Consider the following 27,940-nt stretch of genomic DNA (forward strand, 5'->3'; position numbering starts at 1 on the left):
TGAGAGGAGCAGGAAGGGGGGCAGCCCACCAGGCTAAGGGGGACCATCCAACTTAGCCTGGAAAGTTTATTTCTGCTCTGCCGGTAGGAGACTGGAGATGAAAGAGACAAGGGAGAGGTGTTAGGGGTCCATCATGGGGGCAGTGGATGGGGGCAGGGCTTGATATATGTTGCCTACAGAGTTCTCCCTGGCTGATGGGGGTGGGCTGGACTGTATGGAGCAGGGGCTATTGGGAGTGTGTAGGGTCATGTAAAGGGCCAAAGTGGAGGAGATGCAGGGCCCCCAGTCCCCTTCAGGGGCTCCTTCCATCCAGGATAAGGCATTGATTGGCTTTGATTGCTGTAACATCTCAGAACTCAGAGCTAGAAAGACTGCACCATCTGTGTACCACTTGTTATCAGAAATTTTTAGGAGCAATTGAGTTCAGAGACAGATAGTGATTTTCAGGGCTCCTAAAACTTGAAGCCCACCTGACTTAGCCAGGACTATAGCACAGACCTTCCTCCTGACTCCCAGCCCAAAGGATGGCAGGTCCCTGCAGCCCACAGTCACCTAGGACATCAGAAGGAAGTCAGCACAAAGATGAGCTTACCAAGCCACTGGATGGTGGAACAGGATGGGTTTTCTCTGGCGCTGCCAACCCTGCCCACAGAACAGGTGCGCCTTCACACACACCTACACACTGGCATGTGGTCCTGGGAAGGGTTGCCTAGGACTGCTCAGCAGTCTGAACCTCAGATTAAAGGCAACTATCTGGCTGCAACCTAGGGACCAGGATGAGCAGTTTGGGATCTCAAGGCCATGTCTAGTCATCAGCCAAACATGCTGTCTACCTCTTAACCATCTCAAATCTGTCCCTTTACCAGCAGCAGTAACTACTATTTATTCAGTGAGTATGAACTGAACTGGGCCCTGTGCTAAGTACTTTACAGTGTGGAAACCAAGGCTCCTTGACTAAGTAACTTGGCCAAGGTTTCACAAGCAGTAAGCAGCTGAAACAGAATTTGAACCTACGTCTTCCTGACCCAAAGGCCATGCTGAGACTCCTGACTGCACCTCCTCTGACCCCCAGCTGCCTAGCTTCAGATCTTCACCATCTTGCACGGGTCAGTATAGCAGCCTCTGCATCTGCACTGTCTTCCACCAACAGTCCCACTCATCCCTCACCCAGCAGCCAGAGAGAACAAGGTTACACACAAATCCAACTGAGTCACCCCCTTTCTTCCACCTCTGCAGTTGCACCCCATAACTTAAGTCTGTGTACCTCTCCAGAAGCCATCAAGACCTCCTCAGACTCTGAGTACCTTTAGCACCTCCCTATACTTCCATCTGCCCAGCCACATGCACTGGTCTATAACTTTTGTCCCTGCCTTCATCCTCCTCCACACCTGGAATCCCCTGTCTGTTCTCTTTCCCTGGCCAGTTCTCACTTTTTCTGGGGGAGGGGGGGTTGGGATTGAGGTTTGAAATCAGGGCTTCAAGTTTGCAAAGAAGATGCTCTACCACTTGAGCCAAACTTTCAGTCTATTTTGGTCTCATGGACTATTTACCTAGGCTGGCCTCAAACCACAATGCTTTTGATCTCAGTCTCCCAAGTCACTAGGATTACAGGCGTAAGCACTGATGTTCTGCCTTTCATCCACTTTTTTTTGGGGGGGGGGTGGTACCAGGGTTTGATCTCAGGGCCTCATGCTTGCTAGGCAGGCATTCTGTTTGAACTACTCCACCAGCCCCATTCACCCACTTCTTGAGAGCGGCTTAAGCATCCCCTCTGCCACCCTGATTCCACCAGCTGGGCTAGCATCTGTCCTCTAGTCTCACAGAAATATCTATATACCTGCACTTAAATGCCCTTGCCCAGGAAGTCCCATTCCTTTCCATCACTCTCAGGTTGATTCCCTCCATCGCACAACCCACAGTTTACAAATCTCTACTTATTTCTGCTAGTCTCTTGCTTCATAGCCCATACTTCTGTTTCCATTCTCTCATGCACATTTCCCAAGGACAGGAAAGTTAACTAACTTCTTCATGTCTGCACCCCAGAGAGGGCAACAGTGCTTGACACACTGCAGGTCCACCACAAAATTTAGAAAGTGAATGAATAAGAAAGGACAAGCTCCCAGGCAAAGAGTGGGCCCTTGGGTTAAAATAACACCTTTGCCATCCTTTCCTTCTCAAAGTCTGTAATTCTAAGACCTTGTTCATGTTAAAATAACACCTTTGCCATCCTTTCCTTCTCAAAGTCTGTAATTCTAAGACCTTGTTCAGCCTACTGCCCAAAAGATCTTTGAATGAAGGAGGGGTACAAGACCAAGGTGATTCCTTCTGGAAGTTTGTCAGATCCTTTCCATGTTCCTAGAAGCTGGCTAGGTGTCCCACCCCATTCTGCAGAAGGGTAAAATGAGTATGACCTGGGATGTTCTGATGAAAGAACCAAAGAGCAGGTAGATGGAATCTGGGAAGGTTGAGATTCCCAGCAGTCCAATACAGTGGCCACTAGTCATATATGGCTGTAAATAGAGTTAAAATTAAAAAAAAAAAAATTCACCTGACACTAGCCACAATGCAAGTACTCAGTAGCCACATGTGACTAGTGGCTGGACAGGTGAAGAACATTTACAAGACCCAGAAAGTTCTATTGGGCACAGCTGCTGTAAAAACACTGGTCACAATCCACTGATACTACCCCACCTCAGCCTGTAGGAACCAGACTGGGTGGATGCAGTAGTGACCGTGGCTGACCAGAGGGCACACTTCCTGACAACCCCAGGTCCTGAAATCTCCAGATTCAGGCTAGATGGGAGCCAGTACAACTTGGGGACCCCTAGGGCACCAGTGTGTTGGCCTCTTTCCTCTCCTCTCCCCGACCCTGCATATAAGCCTCAAACCCAGTGTTGGTGTATCCTCCAGGATCAGGTCCCCAGGCTCCTATCGGCCCCTTCTTTGGGACTCCGCTAAGTCCATGCTGCCAGCAAAGTAAGGGCCCGGTGAAATGGGACCCCCTGCACCCTTCACCCATCCTCCCCAAGAGGTTGGGACTGGGAGGATGTAGGTTTTCCTCTGAGTCCTCAGGTGGGCTCCCCAGAGGCACAGGGCCTCCTCCTGCCCGCCAGGGTACCCATTCCCGGTGTGGTCCGCCCCTGCCCGGAAGCTCTGGGAGGGGTGCCTGGCCCAGCATCATCTTGCAGCCCTCACACACTCACGGAGACACGGGAGCCACCATCTTGGGCCGTGGACGCTCTGGCCGCGGTCTCTTTTGGGTTTCACTGAGCGACAGCAGCCACTAGCGGTACTTGAGGTGAAGAAGCGCCTGCAGACTGCGGGTCTCAGGCCAGGCAGCAGTGCATAAAGGCTCACCTAGCTGCGCCCACTTGCCGCAGCCCGAGTCCGCGCTCGGCCCTGCCCACCGCGCACGCTGCCGCAGGAGCCCCTGAGGTCAGACCTCAGGAAGCCGGAGGGACAGGGGGCCACTGAATCACCACATTTACCCGTGGGTTCCTAGAAGAAGTCTGAGGCGTGGGACAAAAACAAGTAGAGCCCATGCGGGCTGCGGGTTGTGGGCTGCCCAGTGCACTGAGAGTTTTGGACCTAGAGCTGTGGGGTGGGAGTAGCTGTGGGTCGGCGGGGAGAGGCTGACTAGGTTTGACAGAGGAGAAGTGGCATTTTACAGGGGAAGTGCATTCCAGGCAGGGACGTAGCAGAGCAAAGATTCATCAATCCACCAGGTTCGGAAAGGTCCTGGTAGAGCTGAGGTATGGGAGTGGGGTGGAGCAGTGTCTGATGCTGGAAAGCTTGGTCTGCAGTGAATGCTGAGGATTTTGACTTTGCTGCCTCTGGCGAACCTTGGAGGTATCAGTAGGGAACTCAGTGTTTGTGTTTCTGAGGATTCCTTGTAGCGATGATTGAAGTAGGGAAAAGAGGAAGGGAAGTAGAGCGATCTCTTCCTAGAGTTCTCAGCACAGGTTCCTCACACTGGGTTCCCCCAAAGGTGGATTCCCTGCAGGAGGAATGTGGGCTGTGGCACCCCAACCCTTCCAGAACTGGTGGCCTGGAGCCAGAAGCCTGGGACGGAGATGCAGTTATATTTAACTGCCCCAGAGGCTAAGCTAGGAGCCTTCATCTCCTTGGCTGTGAAGTGGGAATTACAACCAGGAGAGGAGGAAGGGCAGGACAGGAATGGGTGTGGAGGCTATTTGAAGAGGGGGTAGGCCTGCTGCTGTGGATCAAGGGGCTGCCAGGGCACTTGGTGATCCAGTCTCTCCTTTCAGTGTGCACAGAGCCACCTGGAAATGCCTTCCAGCCTTCTCACAGTAGGGTACACTGCTCTCCCACACAAGGCCTAGGGTTGATTTGAGGCTCAGGCTCCTCCAGTGATTGCTGGGAATTGCCCCCAGCATCCTTCACTCAGTGCTCTTCTGTGCCACCCACTGTCTACCTCTGACATTCAGCATAAACCCTGGGATGGAGTATGAGCCATTGCGCATGCACACACACGTGTGGCTGTCTGGCTCCTGGCTACTCAAATGAAGGGAGCAGCCATAGCCACTACACCTGCCCCAAGATGGCACCACATAGCTGACAGGTCTGGATTCTGCATCAGGGTAGAGAGGTAGGTTTCTTTGATGGTATTTTGCAGCAGAACAGCCACCCTGGTTAAGTGTCTTGGAGTCTTGGAGCAGTTCCTCCCAGCTGCAGCTGGGAGTCAACAATAAGTCTAAAACACAGCGTATTGGAGGCTGTCTCAAGAGTGTGGGTTGTTGGCTTTGGTCACACAGGGAACAAACCAGACTGAGTGCTTGGAAGAAATAAGACTGCTTCTAGAGCTCCAACTGAGGCTGAGGCAAGGGCACAGAGAAGGTGTTTCATGAAATAACATCACCCTGGCTGCCACCAGACAGAGAGGATCTAGGGAAAACACATCCTAAGACACACCCATTCATGCGTGTGTGCGTATGAAAGAGAGAGAAAGGAATTCAAGAATACAGGGATCACACACCCTGAGACCCCAGGCACCCACAGAGCTAGTGATAGGTACAGACCCATGGCACGTGTGTACATATTACCTTCCCACAGTGAGACCAAGTCCTCTTGGTCCACACATGGAAGTACACATGCAAAGAAACACAGACCCACAGGGCCATGTGTGAGCATGCACGTATACACAGATGGGTATGATCAACAAAGACATACTTTGTATACACACATACCCAGAGGGACAGACACATATGGACACGTAGACCCCTATAGATGTCTCTATGGACAATATAAAGCAGTAGGCATGCGTGGCACACACCTTCACAAAGAAAGGTGCATACACGTAGATCCACAGACAGATATATTACCCAGAGACAGATGGGTGCAGATGCACGCACTCCATTACAAACTCAGATGCATCTGACTAATAAGATCATACAGCCAAACCCAGAGTCTCTGTCCCAGTTCTCTCACCCCCACCCCCAAGTCACAGGTCAGACAATCGGGTCTTCCCAGAGGTGCACACATGTGTACATATCAAATAATAACACTGTCATTTCTATCACAGATAATACCAAAACTCTCTAAAGAAAAATGGGAGTCCAGAGGGACCTAGAGAGCCAAAGGCAGAGGATGTGGTGGGGGGAGCGGTGGGGGAGAGGGAGGATGATCCAAGTGACCCAGTCCTTACCCATTTCTTCCAATGACCAGAGTTTTCTCTCTACATTCTCCAGACCCCCCCACTCACTCCTGGGTAGTCTGACACCCAGACTGTCCCCAAGCTGGAGGAAGACTCCAAAGCCCAATGATGAGAGAAACTCTGTCCCCAGCCCACTGCCTCCGGGTCCTTGTCTCCCTCAAAAATGGCCAGGTAAGTACCTATGTGGAGAGGCAAGTGGGGAGACCTCTGATAAATCAGGGGTAGGAAGGGGCAGGGAAAGCATGGTGTTGACTCCAGTTTTCTAGGGAGAGCCTGCCCCATTCAAGTCTCTTTGACCTAGTAACAGTTCTCTCTTCAGCTTCCTCCAATCTCCCCCATCCCTGGCCCCTTAGAAGTGCTGAAAGTGTTATTTCATGCAAGAAACCTCTGATCAAGGCTCCCAAATGGACTCGATTCGCATTTGCCCAGATGTACATTGCCCCCAAGTCCTGCAAGTTACACCTCCAGCTAGCCAGTGGTCTCTGCCCCCTCCTCCACCTTTGTTCTCAAAGTGGGGTGGGCTCTCAGCCCAGCCTCAGACCTGGGCAAAGATACAAGAGAAACAACAGCTAAGGTGGCACTCCCAGCAGAAAACCTCTGGGGTCACAGCAGCAGGAAGAGGTTAGAGATGAGAGGGAGGAGGACCATCCTGACTTCAAAGCCTCTAAGCCCTTTCCCCACTCCCCAGCTCCGGGGACCTCAGCACTCACCCAAGAGCATTCTCAGCCTTTGGAGGCACCAAGGAGCTGAGTACAGAACAGGAGCAAATGAAACCCAGCCAGAGTGACAGTGGGAAGGGGGATGTGAGGGACAGGAGGGGAGGGCATGAGGGAGGGACTCCTGGTCCTGGTTGGAAAGCTGCGTCACTGCTGGGCCCAGTACCCCCCTTGCCAGGAAGGAGCTGCTCATTCCCTGGTTCCCCCCATCCCAACCACAGGTGAACCGATCTGGGCATGTCCTTCCCCAAGACTGGAAGTGTGTGAGGCAAATGGAAAATAGCAATGGGGGAAGAGTGTCAAGAGGTGTCTCACACACACACACACACACACACACGCACACAGAGTGTCAAGAGGTCACACACACACACCCACCCATGACTCCTGGGGGTTTCTTCCTAGTGCCTTTTCTGCTAAGGGTTGACCTTGTCCACAGAACCTCCAGGGAACTTGGTCTCTTCTCTGCCTGCTGGAAGGTTTGAAATGCTCTCCTGCCTGAGGGTTTGCAGCTTCAGAAGCCCGATTGTCCTGCCCAGCCTTCCTTTATCTCTCTTGGCCATCCCCTAATATTTATTTGCTTTTGTTGAAAGGGAAACTGAAGCCAAAGAAAGAAGTGTTACAGAGCATCACAGAGGTTTGGCTATGGAGCTGGGGAAAGGGAGCCCAGGCTGGCCCTTTGGACCTGTTGCTTGGGTAGTGCCAGGAAGGGGGGTGCTGTTCACTAGATTAGCTAGAACCTTCTGATACCCTCTGCTGTCCCTTCTTTCCCGGGTTGCTCCTTCCCTCCTCTCTCCCTTGCTGAAAGCTGGCTGTCCACTCACCTGAGCACCTGGTGGCTGGGGGTTGGGGGAGCCAACCCACAGCTGAATCCAGTCTTGCATTCCAACCCCAGTCTGTGCTGGTCCCCACCCCCCTCAGCATCCTGTCTCCACCAGACAATAACCTGTAATCTTGGGGCAGCCAATACCCTAACCACAAAGCAGGTCTGGGGAGGGGCTGGCAGCAGCAGGTCCTGAAAACAGGTTTGTTAGGAAGGGGCTCTGGGGGGAAGGAGTTGTTTGTGTGGGGAGAGGAAAGAAACTCAAGCCCAGAGCTAATTAACCCACCCAAAGACACAGACAGAATCTTTGTCTTCTTAGAGGGTAGGGATCTGAGCTAAGCCCCTTAATTCTTAACCCAGACAGTCTTGCCTCTCCTGGTGGTCTGGGGCCAGGGTGCTGATGGTCAGGGTCACACCTGGGGGAGGGGATGCCTTGAGGTTCAGGGGAAGTGTGGGACACTTCTGTCATCTGCCAGCAAAAGAAGATGCGGCAGGAGGCACTGGCTAGACTATCAGGGGCCTGGAAGGGGAGCACAGTCTCTTTAAAACATGTACCTGAAGGTCTTGGGATGGGGTGGGGGGGTTGTCACTGAGCAAGAAGCAGAAACCCAGGGAGATGCCAAAGGATGGGGGCAGGCTAGAGGGCTTCCGGGGCCTCCTGATGGGACCAAAATTAATCCATCTGTGGGGAGTGGTAGGGAAGAGCTCATCAAGTCAGTGACTCAGGTGTGACCTGAGCTCAAGGTCTTTGATCTCCAGGGCCCATGGTGCAGCTGGAGGCTTCCAAGGTCTAAGCTTGGAGAGGAGATGGAGGACTGATTCTAGCAGTAGCTAGGGGAGGTCTAGGGCACTGGGTGGAGGTAGAGAGCTCGATCTGCCACCCTGACCTCTACAGCTACATCCGTCTTTGTCCTGAAGTCCAAAATAGTTTGGTCCATCTCTGCTTTCCTGTCCTTCCTAGTGTCTGCCTTGCACTCCCCACCCAAGGTTCTTCTGGCCACTTCAGTCATCCAGAGTTTTCCTCACTTCTGAAGTCCCTGTCTCTCCCCTCTGGAGTCATGTTGCAATGGATGATGGAGACAGTACCGCAATAAATAAATAATAAGTCCAGATTGGGACTGGTGAACGTAAGGAAGCTCCCTCCACCTTCTGGGAGATGGCCAGCAGCTCCAGGACAGAGGAGTGGCCAGGAGTCCACAGCACATGTAGACTTCTCTTGCTGGGCACAGGCCTGCCTTCTTGGGAGGCCATCACTGCCATTCACACAACTCTGTACATGCTGCTCTCCTAGGCCTGCCGGGGGCGGGGTGGGTTTGTGTGAGGGGTGGGGAAATGAGACAGGATTCAGAGTTAGACACCTAGGATTCCAACCTTGCTGTTTAGTGTTGGGTATGTTACATATTCTTTCTGAGCTCCAGTATTACAAAGTGAGAACTGGATGTCATCACCTGCTAGGACAGAGGGCTGGGTGGGAGGTGTGAAAGTGCTTTGTGAATAGTTCAGCTGATCCAGTATGGAGCTGTGGGTAGGTCACAGCTCCTGGTCCAGGTGTGTCCTATACCCTGAGCTGGCCCATCAGAGGTCAGAGCCAGGAAGCTTGAGCCAGCACCTTTATCTCTTTGCACATGTTGAAGAACCCCTTACTGTTTTTATGGGGTGTGAGTGTGTAATGGTCAATAGTCATGGGTTTAGCCTTAGTGGGGGAGGTTCCTGGTGACTAGACCCACTTGGAAGCAGGGTGAAAGATGGCTCAAGACACATTTTTGAAGAATGAAAGGTTCTCCTGGGAGGACAAGCAGGGGGGTGAGAAGTGTGGGGTACCTGCTATTTCGCTACTCTGCACCCCTCCAGAGTATCACAGGCTTACTCATGGCTGAAAGTGAGAATCCCAGGAGCTGGTGTGACTGAGGAAGAAGGTCTCTGACCCAGGATGGCAGGAGCTCAGAAAGGGAAGAGCCCCTCCTACCTCCATGTCTCCCTCCCATAGACAGCCTCAGGGACATGAGCAGGAGAGGGTCCCTGCCTCACTGCCTGTGACTGCCTGTCACCATAGACACTTCCAGCCCCACAGGCCCCTAATCAAAGTGACAGCTCCCAGGGAACAAGTGCCCCCCCTGACTGCCACAGGACTGAGACCTCATGTCTCAGTGTAGTGTGGAGTCTAATGCCATGAGTGTCTAGGATTGAAGCAACATGTTAAGGGCTCTTAACACTTAATTGAAGGCTCCATGTACTAGGTGTGGCTCTTCCTATTTTCCTAGGGACCTCCAGTGTACCTTACCCTAAGGACTCTCCACTTTTTATCAAGAGGGGCACACCAGCCCAGTCCCCATTGTGGACCAGTTTGGCACCAGTGTTCAGGAGGGCTACCAGTTCTACTTGCTTCCCTCATTGAACTCCCACCACCTTGGGGCAGTTACTAGCATCTTTCTGCTGGGGCTGCCTCTGCCACCCATGGTCTTAGAGAACCAAGGATACAGGAGACATCATGGGCAGGAGGTGGATGTTGAGATTCATGGTCCAGTGTAGGCCCAGAACTAACCAGGCCAATGGAGAAAGCTGATTTTCCCTTTGGAACCCCAAAACTCCAGGGTTACCAGAAATCTGAGGCCCCTTTTCCTCAGTCCTAGGTACAACTATCACTCCTCAATGCTCCCATGATGCTGGCCACGCCTCTCAGCACAGGTGGTAGAAAGGTTTGGCTCCATGTCTGCCCTATCCCAGCCTGTGAGCATCAAGCACTCCTGGGAGGGGGGTATCCCAGCATCCTTCACAGGTCTTGCCTAGGGCTGGAGGGAGAGGTGATGGGTAGACAGACACCTGGATGGACGATGACTTAATAGACCTGATTTAACAGTCCTTACTGGAGTACCTGGTGACCCCTAAGACAGTGATTCCCCCTAACCAACCCACCCAATGCTGGTCCTCTGGTTCTGCTTCCCTTTTGGCATCCCCTTTCTAACAACTGAGCTGAGTGCCCTCCACAGTACTGCCCTAGCCAAAGTCATCCTGCCACCTCCCTCCCCTTGGGTCCCCACAGCCCATGGATCACCAAATCTTGATGATTCTGCTACACAAAAGTCTCCAGAACCTGTTTCTCCACTCCACCCCCTTTCTGACTCATGGTCCACAAGCATCACCCTTGTCCCTTGCCAGGGACATCTAGGAACACTACTCCTGCCCAAAATGCTTCAGTGAGGCTCATTAATTTTGGAGCAAAGGCCAAAGGCAGGAAGACCCTCACAGGGGCACCAGCTCACCTCCCACTAGGCTCGCCCCACATCCTGTACATTGTTCACTGTCCCATAAAGCCATGGCCTTTCGGTCTCAGTGCAGTTGTTACTAGTTGTGGCTCTGCCTGGGAGGCCCTTTCCCCTCCAGTATCCAACATCAATGTCATGCCTCTGAAGCTTTTCCCAACTTCTTGTTTCAGTTCACCTTTTCCTCCTCTGATTTTTTTTTTTTTGTGTGTGGTACTGGGGATTGAACAACCCAGGGCCTCTGACATGCTAGGCAAGTCTCTACCACTTGCACCACAACCCCAGACTTTTTGTTTTTGAGACAGGTCTAGAGCTTGGTCTAGCCTCCAACTAGTGATCCTCCTACCTCCACCTCCCAAGTAGCTGGGACTACAGGTATGCACCACTCATCAACTTCCTCTGACTTCTTGAAGCACCCTATACCCACTCTGTGAGGCCTGTTACTGTATTATAACAAAATCAGCTGTCTGTGGAGTTAGACAGCTCTTTCCTGATGGCAGATATGATATCTTTAAGTGTGAGCACCCAAATAGCAGCTTGTACCTGGTAAGTTGTCAATAAATCTCTGATGAATGGATTGACTTTTGAACCCCACCCTCACCCCACACACATGCTCCAGAAACATCTATCCCTCAGATACACTTGTTCAGTCCTCTCTTGATGTCCAGAAGGAATTGGTCTCCACAACCAGAGCACCCCATCCTTTGCCTATTCAGTGACCTCTGGAGTGCCCCTTCTCTCCTCCCTCATGTGCCCAGTCTCAGTACTTCCTTCCTCCAAGGCCTTTGTGTCCCTGGGAGTATATCCTATGTGGCACCTACAGTCATCATCTGCTATTTCCATCTGTGGCTCATCCCAAAAGTCAGACTGAGTCTTGGGGTGAAGTGGTGCTGGAAGGAGGTTGAATCTTACTGATCTCCAGCCCCTAGTGTACTGTATGTAGAGGAGGCCCAGTGGATGCTCCAAGAATATTGCTCAAAGGATAGACATCTCTTGAGCTGTCTAAGCTCAATGTAGCTTCTGGCAAAGCCACTGAGCTGGGTTGCAAGGTGGGTTTTTGCAGCTGCCCCCAAGAACCAGTAGTAAGGAGGCCTCCCAGCTCCCCACACTGGGCCTGCTGTGAATCTGGTTCCCTTGCCAGCCTGCAGCCCGGCTTCTTACTTTCCCCACAGCCCCCATGTGCCTGTCAGCTCACATTACCTTCATGGGTGCATTCACCCACTTCCCCCAGAACTCTGCCTTGCAGCCAGCTGTCCCTCAGTGCTGGCAGCCAAATCTCTGCAATGTCACCCCAGCCAGGGAGAAGCAGAAATCCTGGCCAGGAGTCCAGCAGCTAAGGGAAGAGGGACCTCCCTTTGTGCCTCAGTTGGAGTTCTATAGACCTTGCTGATCCTTGCCTTCAGAGACCAGACAAGGCAAGGTCCTTGTCTGAAAGACTCACTGCCAGGGGGCTCCAGACTGAAGAAATGCTTCTAGGGGCTGCAATCAAAAAGACCCCATAGGGAGAGCCCCAGAACCAAAAAAAGCACCTCAAGAAGAGCCCTGAAGACCTTCAGTTCCTGAAAGATCCCATAGAAGGGTTGTCCAGATGCAAAACAAACTCAATGGTATCAGATCTTCAGCTCCTAAGACCTCACTAAGGGTACCCTGACCCAAAGGACCTCACAGAGGGAAGCCACAGACCTTCAGTCCTCAGAGGAGCCCAAAGTGATCTTCCCTGGTGGGGGCCCAGACCAAGTTTGTGGGAGCAGCACCCCTCCACACTGACCTGTCCCGGAAGGGGTCTTGCCCAAGCTCAGCTGTCGAAGCCTCCGCTGGTGGGCCCGTCCCCCGCAGTGCACCTGGGCCTGGGCTGCTGAGTTCAGCTGGATGTTGCAGACATCACACAGTGTGTACGAAGGCCGTTTTCTTTCCCGCTTGGGTTTGGGAGGTTCTGGGGCCCGAGGGGGGCACTCAGCAGCTCCAGATGTGGGGGGCACCTTCTCACCTGGGGGGGATGGGCTCAGAGGTCGCTTCATTCCTGAGCAGATAGAGCGGGAGACAAATAAGTTGAGGCTGAAGGTTGGGGGCGTGGCTCAAGTGATAGAGCACTGAGTTCCATCCCCAGTACAACCAAAAGAAAGAAAGAAAAAGGAAAAAGAAGGTGAAATGGTTGTGAACACAGAGAGGAAGAAGGAGCTCTTAAGACCTGGAAATGCCAGAGTGCTGTATCCCAGGTGAAACCCCCAAGCCCAGAGATCCCTCTGACCCAAGGATAGCGAAAAGGAGCATAATGGGATCTGTTTCAAGCAGAGCAGCATTAAAATACAGGACTACTGGGAAGGGTGTCAAAAATGCCCACACACTGGGAGGCCAAGACCCCTGGGTGCTCAGGGCGGGATAATGAAACTGCAGAAGGAGCCACAGGTCTTGGAGACAACGTGGACAGACACTGGGGAAGATGCAGCATAAAAACCAATGGCTTCACAGTTTGGGAAGCCAGAGTCCTGCCCTGAGCAGGAGCAGGAGCTGAGAATCCTGTGACAGACAGACACAGCAGCCAGCCGCTGGCCAGAAACCCAACCTTCCAGTGCCCTGAGCCCAGCAGGGTGACATTCACAAATGGTGATAGTGTGTGAAGCCATCCCAACCCCTGCTCCACATGGCTCCAAATGCCACCCTGCTGTCTTGGCCACCCTGCTGAGGCCACACTTGGTGTTTTTTTGGTGAGACCTGGGACCCAAACACTGCATACATAGCCCACCTTCATCTTGGACACTCAAGTCTAGTCTCTAGGCCTTCCATCTTCCAACCAGTCTTTTCTTTCCAACTCAGTTCTCAGTCATCACTTTCATTTACTCTTCTGCCAATAATTGTGTCAAGTAAGGGGCGTCCCAACTCCCTTTGTCAGGCTGAACTGTGTTAATGTTCACTTCCTCTCTGACCTGTTTGTGTGCTTTCTGCCTCTACTTCAGATGGGGTTGGGAAGCTGCTTGAGAGCAGCACTTGTCTCCCTCTGACTGGAGTAGCTCCTAAGCTCTGGCCTGGGGAAAGCATGACTGAGCTCATCTCTCCTGTTACAGCTGAACTGCCCCCAACCCCTCCCAATTCATATGTGAAACCCTAACCCCTACTATGTCAGAATGTGACCCTATTTGGAGACAGGTCACAAATTTAAAGAGGTCATTAAGTCAAAATGGTATCATATGGGTGGGCTGTAACACAATATGACTGATATTTTTTTATAAGAAGAAGAAATTTGGACAGTTACAGAGGGAAGATACATACAAAAAGAAGGCAGCCACCTGCAAGCCAAGTTAGAAAGGCCTAAGAAAAAGCCAACTCACTGACACCATGAGCTCAGACCTTGGGCTTCTAGAAATGTAAGAAAATAAATTTCCATTGTTTAAGCAACTGAATGTGTGATACTTTGTTATGGCAGCTGGAGCAAACTAATACTTTTTTTTTTTTTTTTTTTACTTATAGCAACTTTGTGATAAATAATTCTTTTTTTTTTTATTACGGTTTTTTTTTCTTTTTCTTTTTTTTTTATTATTCATATGTGCATACAAGGCTTGGGTCATTTCTCCCCCGGCCCCCACCCTCTCCCAAACTAATACTTCCTAAAGTGCATTCTCTGTGTCTTAGGTCCAAGCTCACCCTGCACATTAGATCAGTCAAGTGATGCCACAATGTCCTTGAAAGACTACACATCCAGTGGTGGAGTCCACATCCGAATAAAAAAAACTATTTCCCAAGTCCATGGCCAAGAACTCACCTGCAGTCCCTGGACATCATCCCCTGCTCTCAGTAAGCTTCTTTTTATTTTTGTGGGCAGTAGTCTATATCACATATGACTGTCCATACTTGTGTGGAGACTACGTATGGGCGAAACAGAAGGGATCTATGCTGATTCACACCTGGATTCTAATCTCAGCTCTGGCACTTGCTGGCTGTGTAATCTGAGCTTGGTTCCTTTCTCTGCACATTTGTGAAATGGGAGTGGGAAGTAACAGTTCCTAAATCATACATACATTGTGGGGATTAGGTGAGCTGATCTACATAAAACGCTTTTCAGTGTCTTACACAAATCAGCTATACCAATCCACCGTGTGTCTGCGTCTTAAGCCTGAGTGAGATTACCTTGTCCATCACCCTATGTATCTGTCGTGATGTCTTGGGTCACTGTAAATGTTTCTGTTCCCTAATGTTTGTAGAAGTAAATGTGTTTCACACATTCTGTGTGCATATCACAGTAGAGCTTATCATAGTGTTGGCATCATTGTGCCTGTATCAGGGAGTAAGACGCTCATTAAATGAGATTCACTGTGTTATAGGTTGAATTGAGTTCCCACTTACAAATTCAATGTCAGAATATGACCTTGTTTGGAAATGGGGTCATTACAGATGCCATTAAGATGAGACCATACTGATGTAGGGTGGGCACTAGGCCAATATATCTGACTGGTATCATGTACATAGATATGCATACAGGGAGATGTAAAGATGAAGGCGGAGATCAGGTGGTACATCTACAAGCCAAAAGACATCAAAGATTGCCAGCAACCCACTAAATGCCAGGGGAGAGGCCTGGAGCAGACTCCCACACAGTCCTCAGAAGAAACCAATCTTGTTGACACACCTTGATCTTGAATTTCTAGTATTCAGAACCAAGACAATCAACTTCTGTTGTCTGAGTACTATCAAGTTTGTAATACTTTGTTATGGCTTCCTAATTATTTGTTATGGCAAACTAATACATTGTGGGTTTGACCCTTGTGTGGTCACACACAGGTGCCAGAGGATTTGAGGGTCCTGCTGCAGGGCAGTGTGGCTGGACTGCAGTACCAGCAATGGCTTCCAGGTGGCACAGTGAGCATCTAAAGGGAAGATAACAGGTGGCCATCCAGTACCCCTCTGGGCAGGATCCACCCCACTCTTAAGGGGCAACTAAGCTGCCCCCGCCCCCCAAGTAGCCAGACCAGGGCACAGAATTCAGGGCACAACTCTTTGCAAGAAAAGCATGCAGGTCACTCCCATTGCTTTATGAGAAGGCCCCCAAAGCTGCTTTGAATCCCTCCCACCCCTATATCTGGCATCCTTTCACCTCTAAATGACAGTCCTGGCTATTCTTTTGACTTTGCAAGTTTTCCTGAACCCTCCTGGCAGAAAGGAGGCAGGAAGGAGGCTCCAGGTGCCAGTGTTGGAGGGGGTAGCCCAGGTGTCAGGGGCCAGGCAGAGGCCTCAAAAGAATGAGACTTTCCCGGCTGAGCCAAGGAAAGCTGCCTGTCTACCAACAAGGGGCAGGGATATTTTGAAATCTCAGTGCAATTTATGACAGGCAGGCTGGAGATATGGCCCAAGAGAGCAGACAAATATCTGCCACGCTGTTGATTAAACCTCCATGATATACAGCCTCTGGGCTCAGAGGCTGTCTGGATCCTGGGCTAATTGTGTCTCCCCCAGCCAGGTTGCTGGGCCTGCTGTGGCCTGTCCTGCCTGACCTAGCTTTCTCAGCTGTCCCCTCAGGAGCTACACTACTCCAGCTAAGTCAGGGTTCCCAGTCAGAAAATCTGGAGGAGTGGGCAATTATTAGGGCACACATAGGCCTGTCTAACCCTTGCCATGAGCGTCGAAGGCCAACACCCCCCTGCCCTGGCCCCTACTCAGCACCAGCATGACTCACTCAAGTGTGACCTACACTTGGACATGTCCTAGTCCACAGGCTCCCTTTGTGTGGTCACAGGTGCCTTGTAAATTGAGGGAGGAGGAAACTGAGTCTCAGAACAGGGCAGTGGGCATGCTTCAAAGAAAATGGAAATATAGCGCAAGAGGTGATTCTAGAAGATTCTTTGCCTCCCTCTTCACCACCCAGATGCCTAGGCCAACTCTTCTTTATAATAACTCCATTTATTGAGGGCTTACTATGTGCTAGGTGCCTTACACATAGGCTCTCGCTCTTTTTTTTTTTTTTTGCAATACTGGGGCTTGAATTCAGGAACTACACCTTGAGCCACTCCACCAGCCCTTTTTCTGTGATTTTTTTTTTTTTTTTTTTTTGAGATAGAGTCTTGTGAGGTTTTGGCCCGGATTAGCTTTGAATCACGATCCTCCTGGTCTCTGCCTCTTGAGTAGCTAGGATTATACCCATAAACCACCGGTGCCCTGCTAACTTCACAACAACCCTATGAAGAGATCACTTTTATTAATATGGTAACCATTTCATAGACTGTAACAAAAACTGTAAGGTTTTTACAGAGCCCTTAACCACTGCCCTGTCCTACCTCTTCTTAAAGCCCACCAAGCCCTGATTTGCATCGCTGAGTGGTGGGGAAAGAGAGATTTTCAGACTCACAGAAAGGATCCTGGGAGCTTCAGAGCTGTGAAGCCCCTTTTGGGACCCTGTGCTAGGCAGAGGGGTGCCATGTCCTGGGTGAGCAGGGGTAGGGCCAGAGGCTGAGAGGAAGGACAAGGTGAAAGCAGAGAAAAAGAATGTACATGGATCCATCTATTTGTCTGGGATTTACACAGGAAGGGGGATAAATCTCCCTGTTTTTCACTTTCCCTGGGAGATGGGCTAAGATTGGCAGAGCACATGGAGATGGACCACGGTAGAGAGCCACTGGAAGGCCAGCTCACACAAGAGCTGAAGAGCAGGTAGATGGCAAGATCTCTGTGTGCTTGTCTTGTCTATATGTCTGTCTTTGTGGAGCTAGGGTGGGAGTGGAGGGAGAACTCGGGTAGGGCTCCAGGGCCCCATCTCCATCACTCTGGTTGGGTGACAAATGCACTTCAAGGCCCTGGTTGTCAGTGGAGTCTTCAACCACTGCAGGGTGACTTCTGCATGCCCATCCAAAAAAGCATGGGCTAGAAAGGGACTTCAGAGGCCATATCCTGCAGAGTGGAGGGTTGTCTCCATGGCAGCCTGGGGAAGGGAATCCTCTCCCACAGGGGTAAGTAACAAGAGAGGAAGGATCCAGGCCTGTCCCTAGCCTTTGGCAGGGCATGAAGGGCTCCCTAAGCAAACCCTTAATGAGCCCAATTACACTCTGGCATTTTCCTCCAAGTCTGCCAACAGCTGCCCTCCTGCCTTCCCAGCCAGGTCCCAGGCCATGCCTTTGAGAAGGGAGTCTGGCTGACTGGCCAACCTAGGGCCAGTCCCTGCCTATCTAAGCTTCAGTTTCTCTGTTTTCAAGGAGGAGGGGTTGGGTTGAGCTGATCGCTTAGGTCTTTGTAGATGGAGCTACAGTAGTAACTGAGATAACAGCTGCCTCTAAGGTAGAGGGGGTGGTGTGCGGGGGGGGGGGGGGGGGAGGCCAGGTGAGTAGGGAAAGAGCCCATCACCTTCAGGGTACAATAGAAGCTTCACCTCCATTAATCCTCAGGACAACACTGCGAGGCTCTGTAACTGAGGCTCAGAGTTGAAAAGAGGCAAGTGAATAGGGCCAGGTGAGGACCCTGGCAGCTCCGCCCAGTCATTCGTGTGGGGATCTTACCCTTCCTTCCCTGCAGACCCAGCTGCAGAGGGAAGCATCTGGAAGAGGAGAAGTTTCCCTTGTCTCTGTCCTAGCAGAGCGTGAGCCCCCCTGGGTCTGAATGACTCCTCAGTGCCCATGAGGAGCCTCCATTGAGCTTTCTGGCCTTACTTTACTGCTATCTTCCTATTGCCTTCTCCCAGGATGAGGAAGTGGAAATAGTCTCTCCAGTGCATGGCACTAGTGGCCAGCCATCATGGACCCAGGGAACTGGAGCTATCCAAGCCCACACCTTGAGACCCCAGAAGAGCCCAAGAGACCCACCGAGGGGAGTGGGATGGTCTCAGTAGGGTTGGCCTTGCCAGGCCCCAGCCCACACACTCTTGCTTTGCCAGAACAGGAGGCCTGGGGCTGGGCAACAATAGCTACCTAGGTGGCAGAGGTCAGGTTTGGGGTTCCCTGGGGCAAACCTGTCAGCTCTGTCTATCTTCCTATCTGAAGCGGTGACAGGAAACCTGTCGTGTTCCCTGGGGACTTCTGGGTTATGAGGATCCAGGAGTGAGCTAGGTAAAAGCTGCTGAAAGTCAACACTGCAGCTCCAAGGAGACGAGGGAAGGCAAGGTGGCTGAGGGAGTACTACAGTGCTGGGTGAAGTCATCACCCCCACTACCCCTTCATGCCCCATTCTGCCCTCACCTCCTGTTGTCTAGGTGCTCTAGAGGGCCTTGTTCCCTACTGACACCCCTAAAGATGAGGGTTGCCTCTCTTGACCAGTGAGACTCCCTCAAAGACCATGAACCCATCCTCACAAAGGACTTCCTGCATGTCTCTTTGCAGGCCTCAGTGGCAACCCAGCATAGCTGTCTCTAAGATGGTGGGTTGGTGGGGAGAGGGGTTAGCCTCAGTGTCCCCTTTCTTCCCTCTGCTGTCAGGCAAAACCTAGGAAGCCTGACTGGTTGCCCTGCTACCTGTTAGCATGCAAGGAGACCCTACATGCCCCATGCCAGGCACACCAGGATCCAGGATCTGAGCACAGTTGGCCTTATCCACAACTCTTCATTCCAACTCCTCCTAGGACCAAGAAGGGTAGTGCTCCCCAAACCTACTCTCTGCCCCTGATGACTTCACCATCCAGCACTTCTAACTCATGGAGTCCCGAGAACCAGAGGGAGGTGGGCTGGGAGGTCCCCCGCATATTTCAAAGTTGGGGGTGTGGGTGGGGACAGAACTCAGCCCACTGTCATGCCAGGAGAGCCCCCCTCTGCCACTCCACTGAAGATGAGGCATTTCGTTTGGGGGTGGGTGGAAGGAAGGGATGGAACAGGAAGGACTCAGGTGGAGAGAAAAAGTGGCAGGCATGCTCGGTGCACCCTCAAAATGACAACGGAGTTCTCCCCTCCCCCACCCTTTCCATTCTATTCCACTCCAGAGGCTGAAAAGGGTGGGTTGATTTTTGGATTCTCTAACCTCCTTAGGAAAAGGAGGTGGGTTACTTGGCAGAGGCCTTGTTTCCAGCGAGATCCCCTTGTCAGGGTAGGAGCCTCACTCTGCCGGGTGGTCCCATTTCCCTTCCCCCCCCAGGGGAACCGCAAAGTTGTTCTAGCCATCATCGCCCTTGGTATAGTGTTCCTGACCTCAGTTTCCAGTTAAGTTGCAGTTCTTGTCTCCCCACGTTCCCCTCCACAAGAGGCGGGGCAGGGGCCTCCCTGCTGTCCCCAACCCTCCGAGCCCTATACGCTGACCCCCTCCCGCCGGCTTCTGTCCGCCGGCGGCGCGCGAGTGGGCGATGGGGAACCACGGGCGCGCTCGTGTTCCTGCGCCCGCGCCTACCTGAACAGCGCTCCAGACGGGACGCGAGCGGAGCTGCACCCAGCCGCCCGCGGCCACCGGACGATCCGGAGGTGCCCGGCTGACCAGTCCCGGCCCCGCGCGTCCCGGGAAAGCCGCTTGTCTCCGGAGCCCGCCCCTGGGCGGCCCGCATGGAGCGGGTGCCAGGAGCAGGGCTGCCCGGCAGCCCCGGCGAGCCGTGGGCAGAGAGGGCACCCCGTTGGGGCTCCCTGGGTGAGAGGAGGCCAGAGGAGACCCAGGAACTCCCCTGGCTGAGGAGCTGGGCATGTCGGTTTGTGTCCTCCCTTCCCCGCTAGCCCATCAGGCCCTGGCCCCTGTTTCGAGCCCACCAGCTTGGGAGGAGGAGGAAGCTGACATTCATGCAGTGCCAACTGAGTGCCAGGAGGTATTCATGTAGTCCTGGTAAACCACTCTGCCCAGTCTGGTTGGGTCTCCATTTTACAGAACAGGAAAGGCTGGGGACCTTAAGTAACTGGTCCAAAGGCACACTAGAAGTGCGGACCAAACGGGAGACTCCAGACTGCTCCTGGGAACCCACTAGCCCAGGAGAGGGCCAAAGAGGCAGCTGGGCAGATTTCACTATGGGGAAGTCAGGGTCCCTAACACACACAGGGCATGAGGCCAACCAGCAAGGGCAGGAGGCAGGGTCTGTGGTCTGACCTCTTCAGACCTGTGCCAGCTTTCTGTTTCAGGCAAGCAACAGGGTATGAGAGTGGAAGCCAAAGAAAAGCATCAGAAACAGCTCTTGCATCCTGAGGTGTCAGTGTGGTTCATCCCACCTTGTGCTGGGGTGGCCTCAGGTGGACAGGCCTATCTAGAGGGAAATACCACTGTGGGGAGGTTCAGTGATGCCTGGCTCACTGGGCAGGGCACTGGGCTGCCTCCCAGTCTTCTTGGCCCTTGGGCCTACCAACTCACTCCTGCCTCAGGGCCTTTGCCCTTGCTGTTCCTTCAGCCTGAAACACTCTTGACCTTCACAGAGCAGTCTCCTTGCCATTCAAGCCTCAGCTGAGATCTTACCTCCTCAGGCCCCCTTTTCTCAGCCCCAGTTTATCTCCCTCTTAGGGCATCTCTCAGGTTGCAGTTCTTTTGTTTGAACACTTACCTGTCTCCCCTTCGAAGCCTGGGCCTTTATTTCTCAGGTATCCGAAACACCAGCACAAAGCCTCATACATCCTTAGTAGGTGCTCAATTGTTGCTGAATGAATGAATGAATTCATTTGAAGATTGTACTATTTAAATGGATGGATTGCATTTTGTGTGAATTATAGCTTAATAAAGGCAGTTGCCAACAAAAATTTTTTTAAAGTAAATTCAGGATGGGGACAACAGTCACAGCTCAACACCCCATAGCACCCTCATCCTCTAACTTGATCCAGTCACCCTGCTTCCCCCACAGCCCACACCCTGTGTCTGTCAGTGGAGAACTGCAGTTGCTCAGACTTGGAAAGGATCTTAGAGGTCATCCTGTCCCTTTTGTAACAGCCCTGACAAGTAACCTTCTGGCCTCTGTGTGAATGTGCCCATGACAGGGAGCCCACTGCCTCCCAAGATGGCCCATTCCGTTGTTGACCACCTGATGCCTTGTGAGCATTATTTTCTATAACTCTCATGTACACATCCTCAATTTGCAACCCAGTAATAGGAAAAGCCACTCCACCTTCACACTTAGCTAAACATGGCTTCTTCCCAAGAGGTCTTTTTTTCCCAGTTAGAGACCCTCTTCCTTCAATATTCTTCTTTCACATGACCCCCTTCTCCAGGAAGCCTTCAAAATGTGCTCCCAGGGTACCTTGGGCAGGTTCTTAACTCTGCACTTATCACAGCTCTCGAACTGGCTCCCCCCAAACCCTGCCTCCACTACCTCACTCCACTAAGGACATTCCCCCAGCCAGGGTAGTCCTGGGATTTCAGTCATTTCCTTTTGCCCCGTGCCTGACTTACACTAAACAACTGAATAAAACTGTTGTTGAGTAAGCAGTTTCCAGGTGTTTCATTATCCCAGTTACACCGCTCCTTAGAACAAAATAAGAGACAGCATCACCTCCTCCCGCCTCAATCCTATCCTTTATTAATGCTGCCACCCATTGACTTTTTCACATTCTTGAATTAGCACCACACAGAGCTGAGGGCCCACGAATCCCCCTGATCTGTTTTCACGTGGTGCATCGGTAAGCTTGGTCCCCCCATCACAATCCCCAAATGAGAGATTAAGTTTTCTTTTTTTTGTGGTGCTGAGGATTGAACTCAGGGCCTTATATATGCTAGCCAAGTGCTCTACCACTGAGCCACACCCCCTCACCCCAAGATGTCTCAGTTCTTGATCTGAAGGCACCAGACCTCATGTTGCTGCTTTCCCGTTCTGCCTGACCTGTTGAAATCATTCAGCAAGACCACAGGTGCCAGCCTAGGGCCACCCACAAAGATGTGGCTTTACCTAAGCATGCTTCTGAACGCCAACCCTGCACACACATAGACCACTGCCGTTTGTGGAGGGCCTTCTGTATTCCAGACCCTTCCCATGCTTTCATAAATTCATTTCATCCCCCTGGTAACCCTGAAAGGTCAGTGTGACTCTCCTCATTTTGAAGACAAGGACAGGGAGGCTCTGAGAGGTTAATTTATAACTACAGAGAAGTGAAGTTGGGATTTGAACTCAGTCTGTCTGGCTACAAAATCTAGGCTATCTCTTTTCTCTATGTCATGGTACCCCAAAGGCCTTATCCCAGTATGTCCAATAACTTTTCTTTCTATAAAGGTGGGGTGAGGCTGGGCATGGTAGTACACGCCTGTAACCCCAGCACTCAGGAGGTGGAGGCAGGAGGATCTCAATTTTGAGGCCAGTCTAGCTACATAATAAAACCCTGTCTTAAAAAAAAAAAAACCAAACAAAAAAGGTGGAGTAAGAAAGAAGAAAAATCAAAAATCCTGTACCCTAGGCCCTCCTCACCCATCTACCACTCATCACTTGAGGGATTCAGGCCCCTAGTTCTTGCCCTCCTCCAGCCAGAAAATGACCCATAGTCTAAATAAAGCCACTGAGTGTCCAGTTTGGCCATTCTAGTTCTCACTGCTGCCCAGCCTCATCCCACTATCTCCTCTTCCTCTCTTTTTGTCTGCACATGAATCCCCAGTCCTTGGTCAGTGCCTGGCACACAGAAATCAGTACACATTGCTGGATTTGAGGAATGAACCAACTCACTGTGGATATGAGACTAAAGGACCAGGCACCTTGTTTTGGCTGTGTGAGCTTGGGCAAGTTACTTCCCCTCTCTGAGCTTCAGTTTCCTTGGCTGTAAAACAGGGCAATGGATACATCGAATTGTAGAGGGTGATGTGAGATCATCACTGACATAACAGGTGTCCAATTAATACCATAGGCATCATTAATTAGGTGGCAATGGTCCCTGCTTCAGAAGCAGGTGCGCTGGAGTAAGGGGCTGGAATGCTTGACTTTAAGTCTGTAACCTTTTCCCTGCCCCCAAGGCCTTTTCTGGGGGCTCAATAAATATAATTTCAACTACAAAGATATGGGATGACTTTAATAATTATTCATAATAACAATATCAAGAGCCCTCGTGGAAGCAAAGCAGCTCAGACAAGGTGCCCCAGCCCACTCCCAGCCACCAGGCTTCACAGTGCTCACAGCCCAGATGGGGTGGGTTTGGCAGCATTAGTTCTGGGTCTCTGGGTTCCAGGAAGGTGAGAGAAACCCCAACTCCAGTCAGCCAACCCACCACCACATCCATCTCCATCCAGCCGGGGTCCTTTCTGCTCCTACGGAAAGGACGGACAGACACCCTAATGGCTTCACTAAGTCCACCCTGGCCCCTCCCCCACCTTTTGCCTCCTAAAATAGCCCAGAGTCACCATGTGGCCAGGGCGGCTCCCCACTGGTTGCAAATCCCCCTGAAATCAAATCCCCATCCTGCCCCAAGCAGGATGGCACCACCTCCTGCCACCGCGGGGCTCGGTACTGGCCAGGCTCTCCCGGATGGACAATCGTCCTTCACAGTGACCGACCGAAAACATAAATCCCCAAATAATGAGACAGACGCTGGGAACAGAATCAGACACAGTGCTAATTGGTTTGCTTCTGAGCAGGGATGCTGTAGAGACAACAGCCACCAGCCTTGGTTTCCCAATCAGTAAATCTGGTAGCGCCCCTGCTGGGCTGAGTTTCTAGGCTCTCCCACTAGCCTCAACCCATGACCAGGCTAAGCAGAAGCCCCTTTCTGGCATATTAAATGTCCAATAAAAAAGGGAAGCCCTGCTATGATCTAGAAACACTGCCTTTCCACTAAGGAGTCAGGCTCAGGTCCTTCCCAGAATTCAGGAGGCGCAGGGAGGTGGGACTGTTCACTCATGTGAGGCCAGGTCCTCAGCTTGCAGCAATCAAGAGGAGATTATCACATTACATGTTCAAAGGCTTTGCTCAAAACGGAGCACAGCAGCTGACACCCCCGACTCCCCAACTTTCCCAGCCCCTCTCCAGGGCCAGGGCCATGGAGCGGCAGACGCAGGCCTTATGAGGCTCCACCACAGGACTAGAGGCAGGAGAATGGCCAGGATGACTTCCTAAGGCCTGGGCTGCTTCTGAGTTGGGGTGAGATGGAAGGGGAGCCGGCAAGGGAGAGTGTGTAACTTGGAGGGACTCATAGGAACTGGTGTAACTTGGCATCAGGCAAACACATGTTTGAATTACAACTCGGCCACTTACTAATTGTGTGCTCTTTTCAGCACAAGTCAGTTTCTTCACCTGTAAAATGGGATTAAGGATACCAAGATCTAATACCAATTCTCCTGACCCAAGACCGACATCTGAGAAGATTAAGTAAGATAACATACAGAAAACCCTTTGTACACTGCAAAGACCCAGTTACCATGTGAGGGATGAAATCATTAGTTACAGCAGGAGTGACAGAGATTAGCCTGAAGAAAGAACTTCCTCATAGTTTTGCACTGGAAACCAATGGAACAAAAGAAGAAGGAAGATAAACAGGCCTGGGCAGAATGCCAGAACCTCATCAAGATGCCCTCTTGCAACCATCAGGTGCCCATCCTAACATGCAGGATAAGCCCCTCTCCCCTTGCCCATCATTTTGCTCCTAAAAGCTCCCAACCTTTCTCAGTCCAGAGCTGTATCCAACTTGTGTTCATTGCCAGTGCAACAGAAATCATTTCAACCTTCTCACCTAGCTTGGCAGAGCTATCTGGGCTATGTAGGAGAGGCCAGAACTGGAGGAATGGAGGCTAGGAATTGGGGTGTCCAACAGCAGGGGTGACCTCCTCCCTAGAATATCAATTGCAAAGCAGCAGTTTAGAAGGCAGTTAGCTCACTGGGAGGACTTCCTCAATTGCCCCTGGAAGGGAAGGTAAAGGCTGAGGGAGGGGTCTTCCCTGGGAATTTGGTTCCTTTCCCTCTTTCTTAAAGAGTAGTATTCAGAAGATGTTGGCAGAGGCTCTGACTACCAGCCAGGACCAACCCAGAGGAAATTAAGGTCTTTGAGGCTCCCTGACCCACCCTTCATTTCCTGAAGCTTTTATTTAATTAGTTTGTCCAGCAGGATCCTCCCGCCCCAGCCCAACCCACCCCATGGGGCCCTGGAGTTCTTCCCCTTCCTCAGTGTGAGAAACAACCTAACCATCCTAACCTCAAAAACATGAGTCAGAGAGGCTGAGGAAGACTCTGAGGATTCAGTGTCACCTGGGGCAAGAGAGAGGGGAGAACCTCCAAACCAACTGGCTGAGGGAGATGGGGGTGGGGTGGCCAAAGCCCAACATGTTGGCTAGGGAGCAGCTCTGACCACATCCAGACACCTGCTTCTCAAGTCAGCCTGATGGGTGGACGCATTAAGCCATTGCAGGCTACTAAGAAGGGGGCCTTTCAAAACCAGAGATTCCAGAAAATACCCTGCTGATAGGCTATGTCACATGTCCTGTGCTCCCCAGCCCTTTGTCCAGCTCCCAGAGGCTTGCCACAGGACAGCTGCTCAAAGGCTTTGGCTATAGGCAGTGAGAGCCAAGGACAGCCTGGGCTCTGCAGCCATGTGACCTTGAGCAAGTCACTTCACCCCTCTGTTGTGTCAAATGGACCCAATAGTCTATACTTTGTGGAGTCACTGGGACAATGAACAGGTAATATAGAGAGAGTGTCTCCCTTAGTGCCTGGCACAGAGTAGGAGCTTAATAAATGTACTAAACTGACATTTGGTTAGCACCTACTGTGTGCCAGTCCCTCCATTCTACACACTGGGATCCAGCAGTGAGCAGAAGTCCCAAGGGACCCTCAAGGCACATCAAATCTGGAGAGTGATGAACACAGTCAAGAAGAAGATAAACACAAGATTGAGGATGATGAGGGCTTGAAGAGGTCATGAAAGGCCTGGTGGTGGAGGGGATGGTTTGGCCCAAACCTGGCTGACAAGAGGGACAGACCCATCTGAGGGCTCCTGACTGTGGCTGCTCACTGAGACAGAAGTGTCCCGGTTTTCAGGGCAAACTGAAAAATTCTGATGCCTAAGCTCCTCTCTGCAGATGGGCTTGGTTTGGGGTGCAGCCTGGGCATCAGGACTTTTCTGTTCTGTCCAGGTGATTGTGAAGTACAGCTTAGAGTAAAAGCCTCATATCCGGCAGGCTTGCCAGCACAAACCTGGCATGCCCTGGGGACCTTGTGGGGCATCCCCACCCTGGGCGAGGTCCAGCACCTGCCTTCTTAGCAAGCACCCAGGTGGTTCTGAAGAGCAGTCAGAGAGGTCTGTAGTGGGGCAAGTCTGAGCACTGACCTTGGCCCTCATAGTCCTCCCCACACTGACCCCAGCCACACCGCAGAGACCACCTACAGCTTCCCCAAGCTGTCACATTCCAGGCCTTAGCCTGGGAATTCCTGTCCTATTCTCTGATCAGGACCTGTTTGTGCTTCACCCTCAGTCCCTGGGCTGCAGGCCACTTGCTGTGATGCTCCTTGTCATGTTTCATGTCCCACTGGATCCCGGGATCCAGGGCATGCTGTTTGATCCACAGCATGTAGCATCCAGCCTGGGGCTCTGTAGAGCATGACTCATCCTGTGGGAGACGTATAAATCCACCCCAGCCTCCACTGGGGACAGTGGGTTCTTCTGATCTGTGTTCTAGACCTGTCCTGGATCTCTGCTCCCAGGATTCGTCCTATGAAGTCTTACTTCCCTCCTCCTACCCTGCTCTCTGCACGGGACCCGATGTGTAGTTAGTTACCTTCTCTGTGGTAGGACAGATGGTCCAGGAAATCATCATCTCTCTGAAGAATCAGGACATCCCACACCCACTTCAGGTACCTGGCCTAGGGAACACCCATTCCTTCCTTTCCAGAAACAAGACAGTGTAACCATACTGCCTGGGTTCAACTCCTACCTCAGCCACTTCCTAGCTGTGTGACCTTGGCCACCTCTGTGCCTTAGTTTCCCCATCTGCAAAATAAGCATAAAATAATACCTCATTTAGTAAGTCATTAAGGTAATTAAATGAGTCAATATTTGCACAGTGTTTAGCAAGCAGGCACATAAAAATCACTCATGTGTGTTTGTTAAATAACGCTTAACGTTTAGTTGGTCAGCCAACAAACTGAGACTCAATGACATGCATGCTTGGGAGGCTGGGATTCCCGTTTTATAGATGAGGAGGCTGAGAATCAGGGAGAGGAAGTAACTTGCCTCAGATGACATGCAAACCTCTGGTCAGTGTCACGTCAAGCTTTTTTTCAGTACCCTCAGGCCACGTCCCTCATTCCTCAGGCACCTGGAATGGCCCAGGTGGGTGCAGTGCCTTGCACTGACAGAGGCCCTTTGTACCCCTGCCCAGGGTCACACCCTGTACTCAGAGCCATGGCCAAACAAGCACCCTGTGTCTAGGTCTGTTTCGATGCCAGGTCTATGGCTGCCAGGCAGTTCCAGCCACATGACTCCACGTAGGTGGGTCAGAGGGCTTCCCTCATCCCTTCCATCCCCTCAGCAGGGTTTTCCAGGCCCTTCTGAGGCAGCCATACTCAGCCAGGAGACAGACAGTGGAGAAGTCCCAAGAAGAATACCCTAGTTCTTGGTACCCCAGTTCCCCAGTTCTTGGCCTCCACCGAGTATAAATTTGGGGGCTAGACTCTATGGCGTCAGAGGCCTGGGAGCAGTCTTCACACCAGA

The 27,940-nt window shown here is 51.7% G+C and overlaps 1 protein-coding gene across 6 annotated transcripts in view; it reads right to left on the bottom strand.

Moving 5' to 3' along the window:
• Positions 1–27,940, bottom strand: part of Znf385c (zinc finger protein 385C) — a 48,903-nt gene that overhangs the window by 13,187 nt on the left and 7,776 nt on the right. For 3 of the 6 annotated variants that reach the window (XM_074045741.1, XM_074045742.1, XM_074045739.1), the window contains exon 2: positions 12,239–12,490. In XM_074045741.1, the coding sequence (XP_073901842.1) occupies positions 12,239–12,488 (250 nt within the window). In that variant the 5' untranslated portion in view covers positions 12,489–12,490. Of the gene's footprint in view, positions 1–3,203; positions 3,358–12,238; positions 12,491–19,754; positions 19,888–27,940 lie in introns of those variants that run through there. The other 3 variants (XM_074045740.1, XM_074045738.1, XM_074045737.1) reach the window with 3 other exon arrangements.

The sequence above is a fragment of the Castor canadensis genome, chromosome 11 (assembly GCF_047511655.1).
Source record: "Castor canadensis chromosome 11, mCasCan1.hap1v2, whole genome shotgun sequence".
NCBI classification, from domain to species: Eukaryota; Metazoa; Chordata; class Mammalia; order Rodentia; family Castoridae; genus Castor; species Castor canadensis.